This window comes from Vombatus ursinus, unplaced genomic scaffold (genome assembly GCF_900497805.2).
Source record: "Vombatus ursinus unplaced genomic scaffold, bare-nosed wombat genome assembly UNPS02009994.1, whole genome shotgun sequence".
In the NCBI taxonomy this organism is placed as follows: Eukaryota; Metazoa; Chordata; class Mammalia; order Diprotodontia; family Vombatidae; genus Vombatus; species Vombatus ursinus.
Window position 1 is genome coordinate 5,832,133 of NW_020949772.1, and position 22,796 is coordinate 5,854,928.

At 47.5% G+C, this 22,796-nt stretch overlaps 1 protein-coding gene across 1 annotated transcript in view; it reads left to right on the forward strand.

Moving 5' to 3' along the window:
• Positions 1 to 4,773: 4,773 nt before the first annotated feature.
• Positions 4,774 to 22,796, forward strand: part of RILPL1 (Rab interacting lysosomal protein like 1) — a 48,038-nt gene continuing 30,015 nt past the window's right edge. Inside the window, exons 1-2 of the mRNA XM_027853500.1 lie at positions 4,774 to 5,128; positions 10,451 to 10,601. Of these exons, the coding sequence (XP_027709301.1) occupies positions 4,823 to 5,128; positions 10,451 to 10,601 (457 nt within the window). The 5' untranslated portion in view covers positions 4,774 to 4,822. The remainder of the gene's footprint in view (positions 5,129 to 10,450; positions 10,602 to 22,796) is intronic.

Here is a 22,796-nt window from a genome sequence, read left to right on the forward strand (position 1 = left end):
ATTTTTCTAAAATATAGGTCTCACCATGGCACTCCCCTTGCTCAGTGAGCTCCAGAGGCCCTCTGCTATCTCTGGGATCAAACATAAATCCTCTGGCATTTAAACCTCTTCCTGACATTGCCCCTTCTTAACGTTCTGGTCTTTGTACATCTCCAGATCCAGTAACCCTGGCCCCTCGCTGTTCCCAGAACCAGACGATTCTCTATGCTTTTGCACCGGCAGTCCCCCATGCCCGGAATGCTCTCCCTCCTGACATCTGACACTTAATTTTCCTGGCTTCCTTCAAGACTCAGTTCAAACCCCACATCCTACAGAAGCCTTTCCTGGTGCTCCCAGATGCCTTACCTTCCCCTCTCCTTCCACCCCCCACACCCCCATCTCCTATGTACCTAGTTATTTACATGCTATCTCTCTCATTAGACTGTCAGCTCCTTGAAGGCAGGGACTGCTTTTTCCCTTTTTGTATCCTCAGCCCTCAGCACAGTGCCTTTCATATAATATTTTAAGTTTGTTGCTGGAAGTGAATGACATATGATAATATCATTTATCTAACACTTGACAGTTTGCAAAGTACTTTATGTGACCTCATTTGATTCTCATAACAAACAAACCTGTCAAACAGGTATTATTAAAACAATGAGGAAACTGAGGCATGGAGCAGTTAAACGACTTGCCCAGGGTCATACAGCTATTAAGTGTCTGAGGCCAAGCTCGGATTCAGCTATTCTTGATTCTAAAGTCCCACACTCTTGCCACAGCACCACCAAGGGACCATGGGAGACAAAGGAGACTTAACCAGATCAAAGCTGTTTACTGAATGATAAATAGCCAGGGTCAGGTAGAAGTCATTGCGCCTGGGTATTTTCTTTGTTTGCTTGTTTGTTTTGTTTTTGCTTTTAGGAAACTGGGGTTAAGTGACTTGCACAGGGTCACATAACTAGTAAGTGTCAAGTGTTTGGTCTGAAGCTGGTTTTGAGCTCAGGTCCTCCGGACTTCAGGGCCGGTGCTCTATCTACTGCACCACCTAGCTACCCTCCTGGGTATTTTCTGATAGCTCTGAAGTGGTAGAGTTTTATACAGTATAGCTGGCTCTATGCCTTCAGCTGCCTTCCCTTAGAGGCACCTGTAGGACCTCAATGACACCAGATGCACATGGTTGTGATGTGCAGGCCACTGCCCTGATCCTGAACCCCTGAGCCCCTTCAAAAGGAACCCTTCCCCAAAGAAAGTCTGGATGGAAAAGTCCTGATGACACCATCATAACGTGATCTGGGACAATCCTTTGCAAGTCACCCGTGGAGAAGCGGAAATGTGAGATATGAACTTATATCATCTCTGGATGGTGTCTGCAGAGGCAAAACACACCTGTCAGAAAAGGAGGGATCAGGACACTCTTAAGGTCTCTCCGAAGACCTTGGGAATCGACTGTGAGATATGGGAGACACTGGCAGGAGACCACCCAGCATGGCGTGCCCACATCAAATATGGCATTGTGCTCCTTGAGCAAAGCAGAATTGAAGTAGCTCAAAAGAAACATGAGATGTAGAAATAGAGAGACATCTCCAGTCTAAATGTTCATATGGACTATTTGTGCCTGACCTGAGCCTTCCCAGTTCACATTGACGTGATTAGCCACGGTCGGACAGACAGTACCTTGACCCCAACATAGTGATGTCATTTTGTTCCTCTCCGAGCACAAAGAACAACAATTATACTAATCTTCTCTAGCCCCTTAAACTAGGGGTCCAGGCCTGTTATTACCTAGCTCTTTAGCCCTGGGCAAGCACAACTCTGGTCTCCCTTTTTTAACCTATAAAATGAAGGCCCCACTAAGTCTACCAGCTTCATGGGATTATGATTCAACCAATGAACCGATGAATCAATCAAAACGTATAAAGCACCTACTGTGAAGGAATGAATGAAAAAGAATTTACAAAGAGTTTACTCTGTGCCAAGCACTTTACCAAGCACTGAGGATATGAACAGAAAAACAAGACCAGTCCCTGTCACCAAGAGATTCACTTTATAGTTGGATCAAATGACATGAGCAGCACTTAAATCCAAGTACTAATTACTAGTCATAATTTACATAGCATATTAAAGCTTGCAAAGACCTTGTGAGAGTTCCCCTGAGATTAACATGTCTGTGTTCTATGAGTTACCTTGCCAGGCAGGTGCAGTGGACACAGAATAAGCCTGTTGGCCGAAAGGAGTCTGCAGTGAGCCAACGTCTTGCTCGTTCCCAGATGCCTTTGCTGGTGTTCACTGGCTGACCTTGCTGAGTTGTGCTCCACCCCCACCCCACCCCCCCAGTCCCTCCAGCCTTTCAGTTAATGTTCCTGCAAAACATCCTGCTTCTGTGTCCTTCCCACCTGTTCCTGGGAAAGATTATCCATCCTTTACCCTCCCCTCTCCCTGAACCTCTCTTTTGTTGTTTTCAAGCATAAACTGTCCCTGCCTCTCCTGGGCAGGGCTCTTGGGCTCCTTTGTACTTTGTACTGGAGGCCTCAGCACTAGTGTCTGATTTCCCTCCTAATAAAATCTTTCTAATTTCAAGTCAGCTTGGACTCCTGCATTTTGAGGGGTGGGCTACAATGTTCTACAAATATTATCTCATTTTATCCTTACAACAAGCCTGGAAGGCAGTATGATCCCCATTTTACAGATGAGGAAACTGAGGCAGGTGGAGATTAAGTGATTTGCCCAGGGTCCCATAGCTAGTATCTGAGTCTGGATTTGAACTCAATTCTTCCTGATCAAGTCCAGTGCTCTGTCCACTGCACCACCTTATTAACTGGGGGAGACAACACATAGAGAATAGTTTAGCAGATGGCTGTAATGCTCAGCTCCCTCCTCACTTTCACCTCTCTAGCTCCTTCAGGGCTCAGCTCAGGCACCACTTCCTTCCTACATCAGGACTTTCCAGTACTGCCTTAGTGATCAGTGAATGCCTACCACACATTACTTTGTATTCATTGTAAATGTACTTTGTGTCGATTTGTGTAAAGCTCAAAGAACTCAGGTGATTGGGGGGAGGTTGTCATACAGCCTGGGCAGCTAGGTGGCGCGGTGGAATAGAGAGCTGGGCCTGGAGTCATAAAGATCTGAGTTCAAATCTAGACCCAGACACTAGCTGTGTAATCTTGGGTAAATCACTTGCTTTGTTTGCCTCAGTTTCCTCATCTGCAAAATGGGGATAATAATAGCGCCTCCCTCCCAGGGTTGTTGTGAGGTTTAAGTGAGATATTAGTAAAGGACCTGGCACATCGTAGGCGCTATATAAATATCAGCTATTATTAAGTGCCAGAGTGGGTGAATCTGAACCCGGGACCTGATACCAACGCCAACTTCACTCTTTCAGAATCCTACACAGCACCGATCACATTACGGTTAGAGCATTTGTGTATATGCCCTCCCCACAGACTGTCATCTCTATGAGGGTAGAGATCAAAATTTATTCTGTGTATCCTGCCCCTCTGCCTCTCACAGAATGGACTCTTTCCTGTTGAATGAACTTGATTCCTAGAGAATGAGACTCTCTCCTGTGTTGACTGAAGAATCCCCAAAGCAAGCGTTCCTCCCCCACCTGTCCCAGTGCCTTACTTATAAGGAGCCGAAGTCCCTCGAGGTGCAGTGAGCTCATTTCGGAGACGGCGCCAGAGAGCCGCCCAGTAAGAACTTGTTTGGGGGCGGGGAGGAAGCTGTGGGATACAGCATCTGGAGGAACCCGGGATGTGTAAGGGACGGGGGTGTGGATTTCAGACACTTTCTACATTTCATGGGCCCGGTGAAATCATGCTTCTTTTTGAGCTCTGGTTTGTTTGGTGGGGCGGGAGTGGGAAAGAAAGGTCCGGAAAGAGTGGGTGGGGAACTCGTCTCCTTTAGCCTTCTCTCTAAGGGGGAACACTCTCCCTGCCCCCAATAGGGTAGGGCTGGGCCGGGCTAAGCTAAGGCTGCCGGTCCTAGCACCGCCTCCCGCGCCCTCTCTAGGGGCAGCATCCATCCCCCCCTACCACTCCGCCCCACGCCGGGCCGCGCCCCTCTCCTTCCTCTCCGCCCCTCCTGCATCCAGGCGTCCACTCCGCTGCCTCCCCGCGTCCCCCCCCTCCAAAGTTCCCGGGAGCAGCTGCGGCCCCTCCCCTCAGGAAAGGGGTGTGGGCTGAGGGCTGGCTGGCAGCGACCCTCGCGCAGAAGTGTTTCCGAGGGCAGCCCTGACCGCGGGCCGGCTATCCCGTCCACTCCGGCCCGCACGCATTCCCAACTTGGGAGCCTCTGCAGGCCTGCGCACGCACGCACCCCTCCCTCCTCCTGCTCCCCCCCCTCCTCCTCTTCCCAGCTTTGTGACAGCCTCCAGTGATAGGAACCGCGGAGCCGGGCGAGAGAGAGGGAGAGACCCAGAGAAGGAGGGAGGAGGGGGAAGGGAGAGAGATAGAGGGAGGGAAGGAAAAGGAGAGAGGAGAGGGAAGGAGCGCATATCGGAGGGGGCTGCCTCTGCTGCAGCCCCAGCCATCGTCCTCCTTCTCCTCCTTTTCCTCCTCCTCCTGCCGCGGCCGCTACCACCGCGGGGCCTGGCTCCGGCCTCGGATGCCCGGGTGAGCTGGCCGGAGGAGCCTACGAGCTGGGGCCGGGGTCGACCGCGAGCAACGGCGCTCCCCGCTTGGCTCCCCGAGGAGTGGCCGCAAGTTTGCAAGTTGGGCTAGTTCAGGGCTGGGGGAGGGGGTGGGCTGCGCGCGCCGCCAAGGAGGGGAGGGGGAGCCCCCGGCCCCGGCTCCTCTAGCCCCGGATCCCCCGCCCCCGGCCCGGATCCCCCGACTCTCCGGCCATGGAGGACGGCGGCGGGGGCCCCGAGGCGGCGTCCGTGCTGGAGAAGAACGTGGCCGAGCTGACCGTGATGGACGTGTACGACATCGCCTCGCTGGTGGGCCACGAGTTCGAGCGGGTCATTGACCAGCACGGCTGCGAGGCCATCGGGCGCCTCATGCCCAAGGTGGTGCGGGTGCTGGAGATCCTCGAGGTGCTGGTGAGCCGACACCACGTCAGCCCCGAGCTGGACGAGCTGCGCCTGGAGCTGGACCGGCTCCGCCTCGAGAGGATGGACCGGATCGAGAAGGAGAGAAAGCATCAAAAGGTGCCCCAGGGGAGAGGAGGGGAGGGATGGGGGCGCCGGGGGCGGAGGCGGAGGCCGAGCGGAGAGGAGGAGGAGGAGGCGGCGGAGGCTGGAGGAGAGCGAGCTGGGTGAAGGAAGGAAATCTTGGGGGGAAAGAGAGGCACGAAGTAGGTGGAGAAGAAAAACCTGGCCAGGAATAGGAAGCCCACTGGTCCCATGACCTTGGGCAAGTCTTTTTCCTCCCCGAAGTTCAGAAGTTGAACTACGTGGTCAATAGTAGGTAGAATCCTGAACCTGGAATCGGGGAGACCTTCGATGCCAATCCCGCTTAACAGCCCTGTGACCTTGGGCAAGTCCTTTCCTCCTTCTGAGCCTCAGTTTACTCATTTCTGAAACGAGGAGTTAGATTAGATAATCAGTACTTGATGGAGTGCTGGACTTGGAGTCAAGACCCAGGTTCAAATTGTACTTATTTGATGAGTGACCTTGGGCAAGAGTCCTTTCTCCTTTCTGGGTCTCAGTTTACCTGTCTGCCAAATGGACTTGAATTAGATGATCTCTTAAGACCCTGGCATGTCTCATAACTCCATGCTTGTTATTTTTAAAGAAGGCATGGGAGCCTGGAGGGAGGGAGAGGAAGGAGGGCTTGGAGAAAGAGGAATCAGCAGTTTGGGGGTCAGGTGGATTTGGGGATAGAGACCTAAAGAACTCAGGGGAGTAAGAAGTTGGAAAGTGAGGAATGAGGAGAGGAGAAGCTGAATGAGGCAGTGGAGAAAAAAACTCTTCTTTTTCCTGTGCAGTTTATCACATGCAACCCAATGATGTAATTAAAACAAAAACTCTTGGGGGATCCCTAGCTGGATAGGGTCCAGCACTTTCACCAGGGCATGGCTGTGGGGCACGGCCCACCCATTCCTCTGTCTCATTCCCATCTCTCAACTCCAACCCAAACTTCCTGACCGGTTCAGAGGACTTGCATCCCCAGGACCTTTCCCTGTCCCAACCCACGGGTAGCCAGAGAGAGATTGAGCCTATGACTCCAGACTGATCTGTTGGGATAGTTGCCTTCTCTTTATGAAGTAGAGAGAAAGAAGAGGTTATCTGTGGAAGCCTTACTATACCCCCCTGCTCTCTGTGTCTTCTTCCAACCCACTGGGTTTTTTGGATCTGAACCAGAGACAGATAGACCAGGGTAGTCCCCTGCGGAGATAGGAGTGCAGCCTGGGAGCCAGGGAAGAAGGAAGTGGGGAGACATGTGGTTTCCTGCCATGGCTTGAGGCCAGTGGTGCCTCAGACAGGCCCTTTAAGCCCAGTTCCTTTCCTGGGGGAGCAGGGAGGGAATCAAAGGAGACTCCTTTTGGAGAAGAACTCGGGGGACTTGGGTTACCAAGCCTGCCTCTTATTTGCTGTGTGACTTTGGGAAGGTCATTTGGCTGATCTGAATAGGAGGGTCAGCAGCTCTTATGAAATCTGATGGGCTGGTTTCTTGCAGTATTTTTAAAAGCTGTTTTCATAGCAGAGCCGGTCATGTGTTTCTTTGCTTGGCTCTTTTTCCTTGCTTGTTGTGGGGTTTATCAGAGAGCTCTGGCTCTTCCCTCAGAACCTTAGAACTCTTGTTCTCTGTGAAGTGTCTTAGTGGCTCTGCTCCCAGCCAAGTCAGGCTTGTTATTCCCAGGAAGGAAACTGGATCCCAAAGAAGAGACTGACCGAGTTGACCAAGGTTACCCCTCAAGGTAGAAGCAGGGCTGAAGTGGAGAATCACTGAAAAGCCCTCTGAGAAGACTGTTTGGGGCAGGGATGTCTAAAGGACAGGGGTGGCCATCCTGTGGCATGACTGACATGGTTCCATGACAGGCCCCAGACATCTAAAGGACCTTAGAGATCATCTAAGCCAAATTCCACAGTTTTCCCCCCTTGCTCCAGAATCCCCAGGGGCCACCAGCTGCCTTTCAGACAGATAGAACTCAGACTTCTCAGTTGGGTCTCTAAGGTCAATCGCAAGTTTGCTGAAACCTGCCTTTCGGGTTAGTTAGTCGGTCAACAAGCATTTGTGCCAGGCAATGTGCTAAGCACCAGGGTACAGAGAAAGGTTTTGTGCTAGCCTATGTTCACCTGACTTGATATGCCATCTCTCCTGCCCTGTGCCTTCTTGCAGACCGTCCTCCGAGGGCACCCCTCCTTGTCTCTGCCTTTCAGAGGCCTTAATTTCAAGTGTTCCCTCCCTCCCCAGAGCTTCCTTCATCTCTCTCTTGATTGTCTTTTGTCCCCAACCCCCATCTATGTTATACTTAGCCACGTGCGGAATCTATCCTCCCCTGGTAGAAAGTAAGCTCCCTCACTGGGTGCTTTTTTTTTTCTCTTTGTATCTTTAGCATTGTGCTTAATAACTATTTTTGAATAGAATTGCATAAGGGATTACTGAGATAGTGTTGTTCAGTCATTTCAGTTGTGTTCAACTTTTCATGACCCCATTTGGAGTTTTCTTTGGAGTATTCTTCCAGATGTACTGGAGTGGGTTGCCATTTCCTTCTCCAGCTCATTTGACAGATGAGGAAACTGAGGCAAACTGGGTTAAATGACTTGCCCAGGGTCACACAGATAGAAAGAGTCTGAGGCTGGATTTGAACTCCTGAAGATGAGGCTTCCTGATTCCAAGCCCAGTGCTCTATCCACCTAGCTGAAATGGGAGAAGATCAAATCGCTTGCCCAACGAGGTGAGGCTGATTAGTCACTGAGTTGGTGGTAGGCCTCTACCTGCCTCTCCTCCAGTTAGTCATAGAAGACTTCCGGAGGAAGTTGAGGGTGGGGGAGCCTGGACAAAGGTGGCAGACTGAACTAGGCTGGCAGACCTGGGTGTGAATATCAGCTCTCCCTTATCTGTGTAGTCCTGGGCAGTTCATTAACTCCTCTGATTCTCAGTTACCCCTCATCTGTAAAATGAGAGATGCAGACTCCATGACTTTCAACGGGCCCTTCCGCGTCTAAGCCTAGGGTCCTAGCATTCTGACCCCAGGCTCATGCTCTTCCATTATCCATTGGGATAGATGGCATCCCTGTATTGGCCGTTCTCCTTTTTGGCCTTCTCTACCGGAACCAGGGTTAGGCCTATTAGGGTTTTCCAACCAAAGGTCTTGCTTTTCCTTCTGATTCTTTCCCAGCTTCTCCCAATATTTCTCCTCTCTCTCTCCAGCTCCCTCTCTCCCTTCCCAGTGAGCTGGAGGAAGGAAGAAAGGAAGAGAGTTTGGGTTGTCTATCACAGATGTAGAACAAGGCTTGGAAGATGGCTTGGAGGGAGGTTACAAGGGAAGAAACAGGTGATGAGGAGGAGGAAGGAAAGGGGGATGGATAAAGGACCAAAGAAGAAAGGGGAGAGGGGAAGGAGACAATCCAACCTGAAAATCAACAGACATTTATTAAACCCTTACTGTGTGCTAAGCAGTGGGTATGCAAAAGCCCACATAGTCCCTACCCTCTGGGTGCTTACAACCTTATGGGAAAACAACACGTCTATAAATGAATATTCACGATCATCCAGAGAAGGGTTTTAAAGCTCATTCAGCCTTGGGCCTCTCAGGTGCCTATCTGTCTGATTAGCATAAACTTCCAGGTATTTTCCAGCCTGTTTCTTCCTTGGAAAGAGAGGTTACCATGGCTGTTGGTTAAAGATTGAGTTGGGTAGACCTTATAATGGGGTGTGTATCTCTCTCTCTCTGTGTCTGTCTCTGTCTGTCTTTCTGTCTTTCTGCCTCTCCCTCCTCTCTCTCTCTCTCTCTCCTCTCTCGTTCTCTCTCTCTTTCCTCTTCTCTTCCTTTCTCTCTCCCCCCTTTTGCTCTCTTCTCTTCCCTTCTCTCTCTCTCCTCTCTCCCCCTTTTTGTTCTTTCTCTTCTCTTCTGTCTCTCCCTCTCTTCTCTCTCTCCCTCTCTCTCCCTCTCTCTCTCTTCTCTCTTGTTCTCTCTCTCCCCCTTTTGCTCTCTTCTCTCTTTCCTCTCTCCCCCCTTTTGTTCTCTCTCTTCTCTTCTCTCCTTTTCTCCTCTCTATCTCCTCTCTCCTCTCTCTGTCTCTCTTCTCTTTCTCTCTCTCTCCCCCTCTCTCTCTCTCCCTCTCTCTCTCTCCCTCTCCTCTCTCCCCCTTTTGTTCTCTCTCTCCCTCTCTCTCTCTCCTCTTTTCTCTTCTCTCTCCCCCCTTGTTCTCTCTTTTCTCTTCTGTCTCTCCCTCTCTCCTCTCTCTCTCTCTCTCTCTCTCCTCTCTCCCCCCTCTCCCCAGATAACAATAAGAAGAAGACCAATGATGATAGCAGCTTATATTCATAAAGGGAATTAAAATATTCAAAGAGCTTTCCATATGTTATATCATTTGATGCTCACAGCAACCCTGTGAAGTAGGTGCTATCAATATTCTCATTTCACAGATGAGGAAACTGAGGCAGGGGGAGGTGAAGTGACTTGCCCAGGGTCACACAGCTAGTAAGTATCTGATGTAGAGTTTGAACTCAAGCCTTCCTGAGTCTGAGTCCGGAGGTCTATTAAGGCAGGCTAGGCACAACAGAAGACGAGTATTCACTAAACAGTGTCCCAGGTCCTGCAGCCACTGTCCGCTCTCCCTATCCTTCCAAAAAGTGTCTCTCAGGGAAGGGGAAGGAAGAGGATGAAGGGGAGGCCTTCTCAGAGGGGCTTCAGAAGCGCTGCTGCCCATCCCTGCTTCCAGCATTTTCATGGGTTTGAAATCCGGTTCTTCCACTGAAAGCTTGCTTGGCAGTCAGGAGGGGGTGCCCCGAGGTTCTCCAAGGCTATGCCATGTGTAGCCTAAGCTTTGACAAGGCTTACCACCATGGCAAGGCTACCAGGACGGGCCTGGCCACAGAAAGTGGCTTCACTTGGGAAAGGCCCCTTGCCTGCTTGGTGGGGCCACCTCCTTTTCCCCCAGTGGCTGTCTTCTTCCTATCACTTACTACCTACGTGACCTTGGGCAAGTCACTTAACTTTCTGGGGCCTCATCTGTAAAATAAGAATGCTGGACTAGGTGTCCTCTGAGGCTGCTTTCAACTTTGGTCCAATCCTAGCTCTAGTGACCTTGGGCAAGTTACCTCTATGAAACCGTTGGACTTTGAGGTCCCTTCCAGCTCTGGCTTTATGATCCCCTGGTCTGCCTGAGTCAAAGCAGAGCTAAAAAGTGCCCCTACCCTGGAGCCTGTGGGGAATGGAAAGCAGAAGGAGGGGAGCGAAGCTCAGTGCTCACTGGGGAAGGGGACAGGGCTGCCGGCGGCTTAGGGAGCCCTGGGGGCCTCTGTCGGTGGTGGGCCCAGGCAGGGGCATTTACCCTCTGTCCCCCTGGCCACCCCCCCAGGAGCTAGAGCTCGTGGAGGACGTCTGGCGAGGGGAAGCCCAAGACCTTCTCACGCAGATCGCCCAGTTGCAGGAGGAGAACAAGCAGCTGATGACCAACCTGTCCCATAAGGACGTTAGTTTCACCGAAGAAGACTTCCAGAAGCAGGAAGGTAAGAAGAATGAAGAGAATTGAGGATTCTGTTGGGTTTCTTTCTCCGGGTGTGTTTTGTCTTTCTCAATAAAATGTAAGCTCCTTGAGGGCAGCGATGGCTTCATTTTTGTCTCCGTATGGCCAGCACCTTGGAAAGTTCTTGGCACACGGTATGTGCTTATGAAATACTTGCTGAATTGAATCATCGCTAATCAGAATAACAACACTACATGCCATTTCTGTAGGATGTGAAGGTATATGGAGCATTTCCCTCATTGGTTGTAGGTACAAACATTATTTTTATCTCCATTCGACAGAGGAGAAAACTGAGGCTCAAAGAAGTGGCATAATTAACCCAAGGTCACCTAGCTAGTGACTTCCTGAACTAGGAAGCATCAGCTGGTGGTATATTAGATTTAGGGGCAGCTAGGTGGCTCAGTGGATGGAGTGCTGGGCCTGGAGTCAGGAAGCCATGAATTCAAATCTGGCTTCAGACACTTTTATTAGCTGTGTCAACCTGGGCAAGTCACTTCACCCTGTTTGCCTCAGTTTCCTCATCTGTCAAGTGAGCTGGAGAAGAAAAGGGCAAACCACTCCAGTATCTTTGCCAAGAAAACCCCAAATGGGTTCACGAAGGGTCGGACATGAGTGAAAACGACCAAATACACAAAAACCATACCAGATTTAGGGCTGGAAGGGAGATTAGAGAACATCTAGTCTAATCCCTCATTTTATAGATGACGAAACTGAGGCCCAGACAGGGGAAATGATTTGCCCAGAGTCACATAGAAAATAAGCAACAGAAATGGATTTGAACCTGTATCTTCCAAATCTATATAAATCTAATGCTCTTTCTGCCATGCCTTTGGTTTTCTCTAGTTGCTTTTCCACTTCTTCACAGAGGGGACCTTCCCCCTCTGCCCTTCAGGTTCATTTCAGACCCCCCTCCCACCCAGTCTCAGCAAAACAACCTTTAGCTCCCTCAGGAGAGGCCAATTTGACCTCGTTGAGACTTGTGGGAGAAGGAGATCTAGTTGGGTGCACAGATAAAGAAACTGAAGCACAGAGAGGTCTCTTGGCTAAGGTCACACAGCCAGTTGATGTCGGGGCTGGGCCCAAAACCTAGATCATTTACATACTTCCTGAAGATAAGGCAGATTTCTCTTCAGGTCGACCACTGTGGGGATTTGGGAGCTGTCAGAGCTCTGACCAGGATTCCTTCTTTCTGGCCTGGGTTGGGGACAAGTGGGAAGGTCTCCCTGACATTCCCCTTCCTATCCCCCGAGCCCTGTGCCTGTCATGGAGGATACTGCCAAGTGTCTGGTGGGTTTGAGTGAGTCTTATCAATGGTTATGCTATGATGCTCCTGCAGGAGGGAGTCTGGTGACTCCAATGGAACACGGAACATAATCCTGGATCCTAAAGGGCCCCAAGGAGGCTGGGGGTTTTATCACTCACAGTTAAAACATCAACAGGATGGGGCAGCTAGGTGGTGCAGTGAATAGAGCACCGGCCCTGGAGTCAGGAGGACCTGAGTTCAAATCCGGCCTCAGACACATGATACTCGCTAGCTGTGTGACCATGGGCAAGTCACTTAACCTCAGTTGCCTCACCAAAAAAAGAGAAAAAAAGAAAGAAATAGGGAAATGTTTTCCCTTCCCCCCTCTATGGGATTAGCTAGGTGGCACAGTGCATAGAGCACCGACCCTGGAGTCAGGAGTACCTGAGTTCAAATCTGGCCTCAGACACGTGATACTCGCTAGCTGTGTGACCATGGGCAAGTCACTTAACCTTAGTTGCCTCACCAAAATAAAAAAAAAAAAGAAAGAAAGAAAGTCAGGAGTAGAGGCTGGAAAGGAATAAATACATGGCAGGCCTGGGGGGCTTCCTAAAATGGAGGTCCTAGGAAGAACCAGCTAACCAAAGGAAAGGACCCTGGGGTGAAATGAACTTCCAGGGCAATGAGGATTCTGTGGCTTGGGAGAAAAGGTGGAGAGTCAGGAGACCTGGGGGAACGAAGATACACCTCTGCTTCCCTCGTTCTTATGAATTCCGTCTCCCTTCCCCTTGACGCCTGTTCAAGTATTTGAACTGTTTCTCACTAAGTTCTTACTACTCAGTCAGTCAGCAAACATCTATTAGTCCCATATTATGTGCCAGGCATGGTGCCAAGTGCTGGAGATGCAAAGAAAGGCAAAAAATAGTCCCTGCCCATAAGGAGCTTACAGTCTCACTAGGGAGAGCACGTGCAAACAGGTGCATACAAGATAAATACAGAGCAGATGAAATAACGTGAAAGGAGAAGGTGGCAGTATCGGAGGGGATGGGAGGCCTCTTGGAGAAGATACAGTTTGGGCTGAATCTGGAAGGAAGTCAGGGAGGCTTAGAGGTGGAGGTGAGGGGGTCAGAGAATACTTCAGGAAGGGGATCAGCCAGGCCAAAGGCATAGAGACTGGAAAAGGACTGTTTTGTTCAAAGAACTTCAGACAGGCCAGTGATCTCCAGTGTAAACATCCCCAGCTCCTTCCACCAGTTCGCATATGGCATGGTCTGCAATCCTCTCACTGTCCTGGGCATCCTTCTCTGGACACTCTCCAGCTTATCCCTCTATTCCCCTTCAGGTCAAATGAAAGGAATTTTAAATTGCATTCACTTGAGATCCTTAGTACCTTAAAGAAACTCTTAAGTTATTTATTTTTTCCTTATATTATTAAAAAAAAGAACTACCCTCCCCCAAATTCAAGCCTATTACTATTTATTAGCCACCTACTAGCTGGCATTTATTTGTTTAAATAATATTTTATTTTTCCCCAATTGCATGTAAAAACAGTTTTTAATGTTCATTTTTTTAAAAATTTAAGTTCCAAATTTTCTCCCTCCTTCCCACACCTTACCCCTCCCTGAGACAGTAAACAATTTGATATAGGTTAAATATGTCCAATCGTGTAAAACATATTTCTATATTTGTCATATTGTGAAAGAAGAAACAGACCAAAAGGAAAAAAAAAACACAAAAAATAAGGAATCTGCATTCAGATTCCATCAGTTCTTTCTCTGGATACGGATAGCATTTTTCATCATGAGTTCTTTGGAATTGTCTCAGATCATTGTGTTGCTGAGAATAGCTAAGCCATTCATAGTTGATCATTGTACAAAGAAATGTGAGATGCACAAACTTAGACAATCCACTCCAAATGCTCGTGTGAACTGTTTGTGCCCGACCTGTGGTAGAGCCTTCCGAGCTCCTATTGGTCTGATCGGCCACAGTTGGACACATTGTACTTTAACTCCAACATAGTGATGTCATTTTGGTCCTTGTTGAGAACGAAGGACAGCCACCACCCAACTGTGTACAACGTTCTCCTGGTTCTGCTCATTTCACTTTGCGTCAGTTCATATAAATCTTCCCAGGTTTTTCTGAAGTCCACCTGCTCATCATTTCTTATAGCACAATAGTATTCCATTACAATCATGTACCACTACTTGTTCAGCCATTCCCCAGTTGATGGGCATTCCCTCACTTTCCAATTCTCTGCCACCACAAAAAGAGCTGCTATAAATGTTTTTGTATAAATAGGTCCTTTTTCCTTTTTTTTTTTTTCTTTTAATCCCTTTGGGATACAGACCTAGTAGTGGTGTTGCTGAATCAAAGAGTATGCACAGTTTGATAGCTCTTTGGGCATAGTTCCAAATTGCTCTCCAGAATGGTTGGATGAGTTCACAACTCCACCAACAGTCAAGCAAGCATTTATTAAGCATCACTGTGTGCCAGGCGGTAGCCACGTGGTACAGTGGATAGAGTGCTGGGTCTGTCATCAAGAAGACTCATCTTCCTGAGTTTAAATCTGACCTCAGACACTTACTAGCTGTGTGACCCTGGGCAAGTCACTTAAGCCTGTATGCCTCGGTTTCTTCATTTGTAAAATGAGCCAGAGAAGGAAATAGCAAACCACTCCAATATCTTTGCCAAGAAAACCCTAAATGGAGGAGTCAGACTCAACTGAAAATGATGGAACAACAAATGTTCTGGGCACTGTGATAAATTCTGGGGATACAAACAGAAATAGTCCCTGCCCTCAAGGGGCTTACATTCTAATTGGGGGGAAGAAAACACCTAAAAGGGAACTGAAAAGTTCTCAGCACGGCTGTTAGGTACTGTGAGGGTAGGGTCTAGATCTGGGATTTCATTAGTAAAAGGAACCGCCAGGTGAGGAAACTCTCCCTGCCAATGCAGGTTGGCACTTCTCAAATTTAAAATCTTAGGGAGATGCCTAGATCAGTGGTGTCAAACTCAAATAGAAACCATACATAAAGGCAGCATACTGACCTAGAAAACCACATATCAACATTACCTGTGTTCTATTTTATTTTTATTTTGTTATTATTACATTATTATTAATAATTATTATTACTATTGCATTTTAATCTGGTTTAACCACATTCTACAATGTGGTCTGAGTGTTTGACACCTCTGGTCAAGATCATTGAGAGGTTAAATGATTTACTTAGGGTCACAAAGCTGGTATATGTCAGAGGGCCACCTTGAATTGTGGTCTTCCTAATATGAAAACTAAGTCTACTGGGCCTTGAGGCCAAACTGGATTCTGTCAAAGGGCTGCACTTGAGGACCTAGAGGGCCACATGTGACCTCAGTGAACTTTGGATTCAGTCAAAGGGCCACACTTGAGGACTTAGAGGGCCACTTGTGGCCTCCAGGCCACAGGTTCCCCACTCATGCCCTAGGACTTGGGGCACAAGTGTTCTGGTCCAGCTAGACTAATTCCCAAGGCAGCCTATTCTACTTTTGGACTGCCCTTACTTGGGCCTCTGTTAGGCCCAACCCAGTGCATCTTTTATAAAAACTAAGACAGCATTTACATATTTTGAAGGCTTTGGACTAATCTGAAAGAGGACCTATCAGTCTTTTTTATAGGCTCAATTCCCCAAACACTCCCAGCCCCCTTTGTTCTGATCAGCCCAGGATGGATTCCAGTTGATCAACTTTGACCAGATTACGGTGATGCTCAAGGAAAGGAAGAAGTTTTTGATGATTTCAATTAATAGAAGCATGTTTCAAGTTCACCTTTAACCAGCTAAAAGGAGACTCCTTCAAAGGAGTGATCAAAGAGGGACTGAATGATTTTATGAAAATGATTCTCTGGGGTGTGCTGAATGGCCAGTGACGGTTACTCATTTTGATGAAGCAAATTGTTAACTGAACTGTTACTTAAATTGTGAAGCTTTGCCCAGTCTTGACTGTGGGATTTTTGTCAAGAGAATCATAAATTGTAACTCTAAAAGGGCTTGGATAAAAAGAGATTTTTGGAGTTATAGGGTGGCTCTGTCCCCCTCTCCCCTAACCTCCACTTCCCACCCCAAGCAGAAGGCTTAGATTAGAATGATCTAAATTAATTTTTGCTAAATGGTTCAGGCAGACTCATGCCTAAAACACAGACAACAGGATTTTCTTCCAAAATGGCTTTCCACCTACTCTTCCATGTTATCTCTCATTGTGAGGAATATAAGAGAAAAAGAAACATGGCCTTGCCCCAGGGATTGTATACTGCAGATGGGGAGATAAATCAGATGCCCACTGAATGACCAGACAACTGTAAAGAATTGTGGGAGATTGTGTATGATAGGGATTTAGGAAATCAGAGGAGACACAGATCATGGTGGCCTGGGGCTACTCAGGAGAAGGCTTCCTGGAGACAGTGGGACATGGAGGATAGGTGGGGCTCAGTAAGACAAGAAGGATCATTTTTGGTGGAAGGTAATAGTCCCTGCCTGTGGTCACACTAGTTAATTGCTGTGACGTAACTCAGGAGGCTTTCATGGCTGTGCTATATAGTAGAGGTAATAGGGAAAGCTGACTGTTTAGAACCTTCTTCTCTGCCTTCTTTAGCCCATCCCCAGACAGAGTTCAGCTCCCTCCAGTATAGATTAAAGACAGAGCTGGAAGGACCCTTAGAGACCATCTAATCCAGTCCTTTATTTTCCTGATGGGGAAACTGAGAAGAGGAAATGACATAGCCAGTTAGTGGCAGAGCCGGAAGAATCTCCCAGGTTCCCTAACTGCCCGTCCAGGATGATTTCTGTGGCATCACTTAATGGAAAGAGGGCTAGATCTGAAGTCAGAGGACCTGAGTTCTAATCTCAGCTCTGCTATTTCCTATCTGTGTAAGACTGAGCAAGTCACACACCCTCTGGGATTCAGTTGTCTTCTCAGTAAAAGGAGGCAACTGGACTAGTTAAGCTCTCTGGTCCCTTCCAGCTCTCAGTCTGTGGCCTCGAGCAGGGACAGGTATAACTAGGTCTCTAAGGGGAGATACCCCCATCCCTACCCAGAAGGCAAGTGCTTGCCCAGTGTCCTGTGGGAAAGCTGTACTTCTCCACAGTTATACCCAGAGTCTTTGGAAGCTCTGCCTGATAAGCTGGCATCATGGGCATTTCCCCCCTACTTTATGGAGACAGAACACCATCACAGTTTGGTAGATAAAGAGAGAACCTCAAAGTCAAGAAGGTTTGGGTTCAAATATTGCCTTTGGCACCGAAGAGCAAATCACTTACCCCATCAGTGCCTCTAGACAACTCAGGTGCCAAGCTGCATCGGTAGAGGGATCTTCCTCATTGGGGAGACCAGTCCCTAAACCTTTATGGAGTTAATTACCTTTTGAAGTCAACCTTTCAATGGTTGCATTCCCCGCTCCCCCACAGCAGACTTTTTGGGGTGATCTGCCAGCCCCGCAGGGGACCCAAGGTCATCATCAGGACATCTGACCTAAGGGGGTTGGATGTATCCATGGCGACCTCTCAAATACTGAGTTCTACCGCCACTAGCTACTGGCCTACCAGAGTACTCTGCAGGAGAGGCCTTGCCTTCCTGCCCCAGGGTTCCAGAATCATGCTAGGCTATCTCTGTAAACTGGGAGCATGCAGGAAGTTGCTGAGATTGAGGGAAATGTCATTGGGTGCAGTGTCTGCAGTCTATCTTCTGCGGGGAGTAGCCTGGCTTGGCTACTTCTGGCTCTCCATCTCGAAGCTGCTCTCAAGTGGAGATGCCCGAGCAGATGCCATGCATGCCTTTCCAGGTTATTTTTATTTTGCATAGCAAACTATGAGAACACAGCAAGGACAAAAACAGCCTCCTTCTCAAATACCCCCGCCATGCGCATGCGTGCATGCACACACACACACATACAGCCTGTTTACAGGAACAGACAGGCAGGCAGATGGGCACTCTGGGAGAGGCCAGAACCAGAGAGCAAATGACAGAGTCCCCCATGTCAATTTTGGGTAGTTCTGGACAGAGGCCATGAGGGAAAGATAGACGGTGAAAGACATCAAGAGGTGAAAATGTCTGGCATTTCTCTGCAGGTGGCTGGGTCAGACCCAAGGGGCCGGGCTCTGGACACAGGCCTAGAAGCAAATGATCTTGTGCTCCCAGGATTTCAGGCTTGGCAGAGGGGACCCTGTGTGCTTTGGGGCTTTGAGGTTAGCCAAGGAGGGGGGAGCCAAGGAGTCCGAGACCCAGAGCAGAGTTCCAGAGGGGGAGCATGAGCTGCTCTGGTTATGGGTACCTTGGACTTCTTCCCTAAACCTTTCAGAACATAATAAACATTAATAAGTTAATATATTAATAAGCAAATGAACAGAAAACCATTATTACTACCCCTGGTTCAGAATCTAGCTGGTCTTCAGGATGGCAAGTGGACCAAAAGCACTCTTTCTTTGGCTGGTGTGGGGACGGCAGATGACTGTATTCTAAGAAACAGTCTGGAATGAGGAAAAACAACATTGGACCTGAAGTCTGCAGAGACCTGGGTTAGAATCCTGCCTCTGACATGGCGTTTACTCTGTGGATCATGGGTAAATCGCTTCATCTCTCTTGAGCCTTAGTTTCCTCATGTGTAAAATGGGGATAATATTTCCAGTACTTATGTCACAGGCTTATTGTGAGGATCGAATGAGATAATATATTTAAAGTTATTTTGCAAACCTTAAAGCATTAAATAAATGTCAGCCATCATTGTCACAAGCATTTTTATCAGTAGGCCATATAGTGGAGAAAAGACTGACCCCAAGTCAAAAGACAGATTCTAGTCTTGGTTTTACACTTACTACTCCTATGTTCTCCAATCCAGCAAACATTTATTAAGCACCTACTGAATGCAGAGTGCTGTGCTAGGTACTGCTGGTCATTTTTAAGAGTTTATTTAAGCTGTGGTCTCTGCCCCTCTTGTCAAGTTTCTAGGCTAGCCATGTGACCTTAAACAAGTCACTGAGCCTCCTTTTCTCTTTTACACAAAATACTCCCTGCCTTGCCCTGCCCAGCCCAAGCTTGAGATTGTAATGAGGCCCAAGAGATAGGGCACAAGCAATCAGCAAGTACTAATTAAGTGCTTGTTATGTCTCAGGCTCTAGGGATGCGTAGACAAAATGGGAAATAGTCCCAGCCTTCAACAAGCTTCCGTTTGGGTGGGAAGGAGGGGATGTATGCATATACATAATTGTAAGATATGTAAGAAGTCAATATGAAGTACTTTGGGAAGAATCCTAGCAGCTGGGGAGTTAGGTAGAGAGTTTGCTTAGCACACACACCTCACTGAGGACAGAAATAAATACATTTCACTCAACAGGGAAATAGGAGGGAAAGGGTTCTCCTAGGAGGCTAGCTTAAGTTGAGAGGGATCATTCCTAAACAAAACAAACTGTTTAACCAAAGAAGTACAAAAATATAGCTCCCTTTGAGGTGGCAAAGAATAAGAATCTGAAGGGGTGTCCTTCAGTTGGGTGAACAAATCATGGCATATGACTGTGTATAAACACTATTGTACTGTAAGAAATTACGAAGGAGATGTTTTCAGAGAAACCTGTGAAGACTTAAATGAACTGATGCAGAGTGAAATGTGCAGGACCAGGAAAACAATTTATACAATAACAGCAACATTATAAAGACAGACAACTGTGAAAGAACTAGGAATTCTTATCAGCATTATAACCAACCAGGATTCCAGAACATTAATAATGAAGCATGCCAGCCCATCTCTTGATGGAGGTGAAGGATTGAGATTTTGGAATGAGACATCTATTTTTTGGACATGGTCAATGTGGAAGTTTGTTTTCTTTGACTATACATATTTCATTCTCAGCTGGAGAGGGGAGGGCAAAGTAGGAAGGAGAGAAGGCAGATTTTTTTGATAGGAAAAATATATGTTTTATATATATATATATATATATATATATATACACATAACTTAAAAAAGAAGAAAGGGGTATTTTGCCAAGATTTGAAAGAAATGAGGAATTCTAAGAGTCGGAGGAGAAGTCCTTTCAGCCATGTGCAGAGACGTGGAGAGGGGAGCAAACAGGCTGGTTTGGCTGGATTGTAGAGTGTGTAAGGGAGAATAGTGTGTAATAAATCTCGAAAGGAAGACTGGAATTAGTTTGTGAAACACTCCCTTGTGAACTGATGGATTATCATTATCCTCTCTACCAAGGCAAGAGAGGAGCCAGCTGTGGTTCAGCTGGAGGTATAGAGGTCTGGAAGTCAGGAGCCCTGAGTTCTGGTCCCAGCCCTGTCACTCTGTGACCTCTTTGTGCCTCAGTTTCTTCTTCTGTAAAATGAGAGTGATAGCTGATGCCTAAGTCTCCTCCAAGCTTTAACATCATGATTCTGTTCTACACAACATTTATTGAGCCCTTATTCTTTTCAAGTTCCTCTACTGGAATTTCCAGAATAATGATTTTCATTTGTTTTGTTGTTGTTTAGTCATTTCGGTTGGATCTGACTCTTTTTGACCCTATTTGGGGTTTTCTTGGCAGAGATATTGGAGTGGTTTGCCATTTCTTTCTCTAAGCCATTATACAGATGAGGAAACTGAGACAAACAGGAGTAAGTGACTTGCCCAGGGTCTTATAGCCAGTAAGTGTCTGAGGCCAGAAGAGTCCTTTGAACTTTATATGTCACATCATTTTATGTCATTTTATCCTCACAGCAACTCTGTGGGAGAGAGGAAATGGAGTATTTTTCCCATTTTATAGGTAAAGAAACTGAGGCTAAGAAAGCAATTTGCCTTAGCTATTGGACATACAAATAAAAGCTCATTTCAACAGTGCTTCAAGGTTTACAAAGCACTTTACTCACAGTAACCCTACTGGGTAGGTCATGAGAGTATTTTTGTTCACATTTTACCTGTGAGGAAACTGAGGCTCAGAGGGCCTAAGCCACTTGTCTTGGGTCACACAAGCAGTGACAGCCTTCTGACTCAAAGATCAGTATTTTTTCTATTAGAAAATGCCTGCTCCTTCCAAATCAATTCATTTCAATTCAGGAAATATATGTTAAGTGCCTGCTGTATGCAAGGCACTATGCTAGGTGCTTTTGGGTGCTTGTGCTAGAAGATGGGTATAGTCCAGACCTGTCATTTCATCAGTTAGAGGAACTCCCAGATTGCAAACTCCCTCCATTGATGCATTTTGGCAAATATGTCTGTGTACATATATGTGTGTATATGTATACATATATGTGTATGAGTGCCTGCCCTCAGGGAGTTTACCTTCTCCCAGCCCCAGTGGTTTTTTTCACAAGCTGAGATGGAAATTGTTCCCAGGGAGTGAGCTAAAAAAAAAAAAATTGCCTCCCATCTGATACACACACACACACGTATACTCACTCCCCAAATCTGTATTTGCACGGCACATAGACAGCTATAGTGTTCCCCAGTAGGTTGATTGTTCCCTCTCTTGTGATACCCACTGGAAAAGGAAGCATTTGTTTGGAAGAAGGAAAGACAGCCCAGTGTGCCTGAGAGCCTCGTGTCTCTGATTCCCAGCATCCTTGTTCATTGTTTGTCCTTGGAACTGAGCTTCTCAAGGGGCCTCTGAGCAGGGGAGGGGGACCCCAAAAGGTCAGGCTCTGGAAGGAAGCAAATCCTCTCCATCCACTTCAAAAAAAAAGCGATCTGGCTGAGCTGTTCTCCGAGGAAGGCAGGGCTTCGAGAAACAAGCTGCTTTGGCAGGAAGAGAGGAGAGAAGAGCCCACGTCTCTTGACAAATAACCCACTTTATGAGCTGAAAGTGGCACTCTCCGATTTAATAAGCTTATTATTATGCACTTAAGAAAAACAAACAGAAAATCGGCTCACCTCCGGCAAAGGTGGAAGCTGCTCTTGAGTTCTGAAGCACCCGGGAGGCCCCTGAGTGGCCCCCTCATCCATGTGTGCAGGTGAGACCACCTGTTCTCAGTCATCAGAACACAAGAAACAGCTTGCCTCCCTAGGATGCTTCTCAGGAGATGGGATCCCCTTTCTGTCTGTCGCTGTCAGACATCTCTTCCAAGAAACCTTCCTGAAGCTCACAGAATGAGAGGTGGAAGGAGGCTCATTTTACAGATGAGGAAACTGAGACCTGGAGCAGTTGAATGACTTGCCCAATATCACACAAGTAGTGGCACAGCCAGGAGTTGAATCCAGGACCTCTGGCACCCAGTTCGCCCATTTTGCACCGTATCATGCTGCTTCCTATATACACCTCCCCTCCAAGTCAGTAATAATCAGTAAATATTTATTAAGCACCTCCTATGTGCCAGGAACCTAGCACTTTGCTTACAATTTTTGCTTAAGTACATTCTGTGTATTGTTTTAATTAAATGTGTTAACTAGGGGCATCTCTCAACTCAAATGTGAGTCCCCACACAAAAAGGCTAACTAGCTGCAAGGCACATCTGTTCATAACAGGAGCCCCCATCAATGTGTTTACTTTTGCTAGTCAGCCAAAGGATACAATTAGTTCAAAACATAAGGGATTTAATGAAATAATAGAGTAATTGAAGTAGCAATAAAACATTTTCTCCATAAAAATGGGTCACAGTCTCCTAAAAATACACATGCCATCAGTGGGAGTGGGAGGAGTGGGAAATACAGAGGGAACATACCTGGAAGGACGACATGTGGCCAAGGCACACGTGTGGCAGGACAATTTATACCTCTGATATTACAGCAGTGCCAATGTCTTCTACTAGGGATGACATCCCATTGGTCCTGTGTGGCCCACAATCTCTTGTGGGTGTGTCTTTGCTTGTGTGGCTCCCGCTTGACAGTGCTATCATGGTCCTGTGGTCACTGCTAGTCATTATCAGGTGCAGCTCCATTGGGCATGAGGCTGTGAACTCTCTCTCATCTCCCAACTTCTGCCTTGAGCTGGAGTTTTCAGC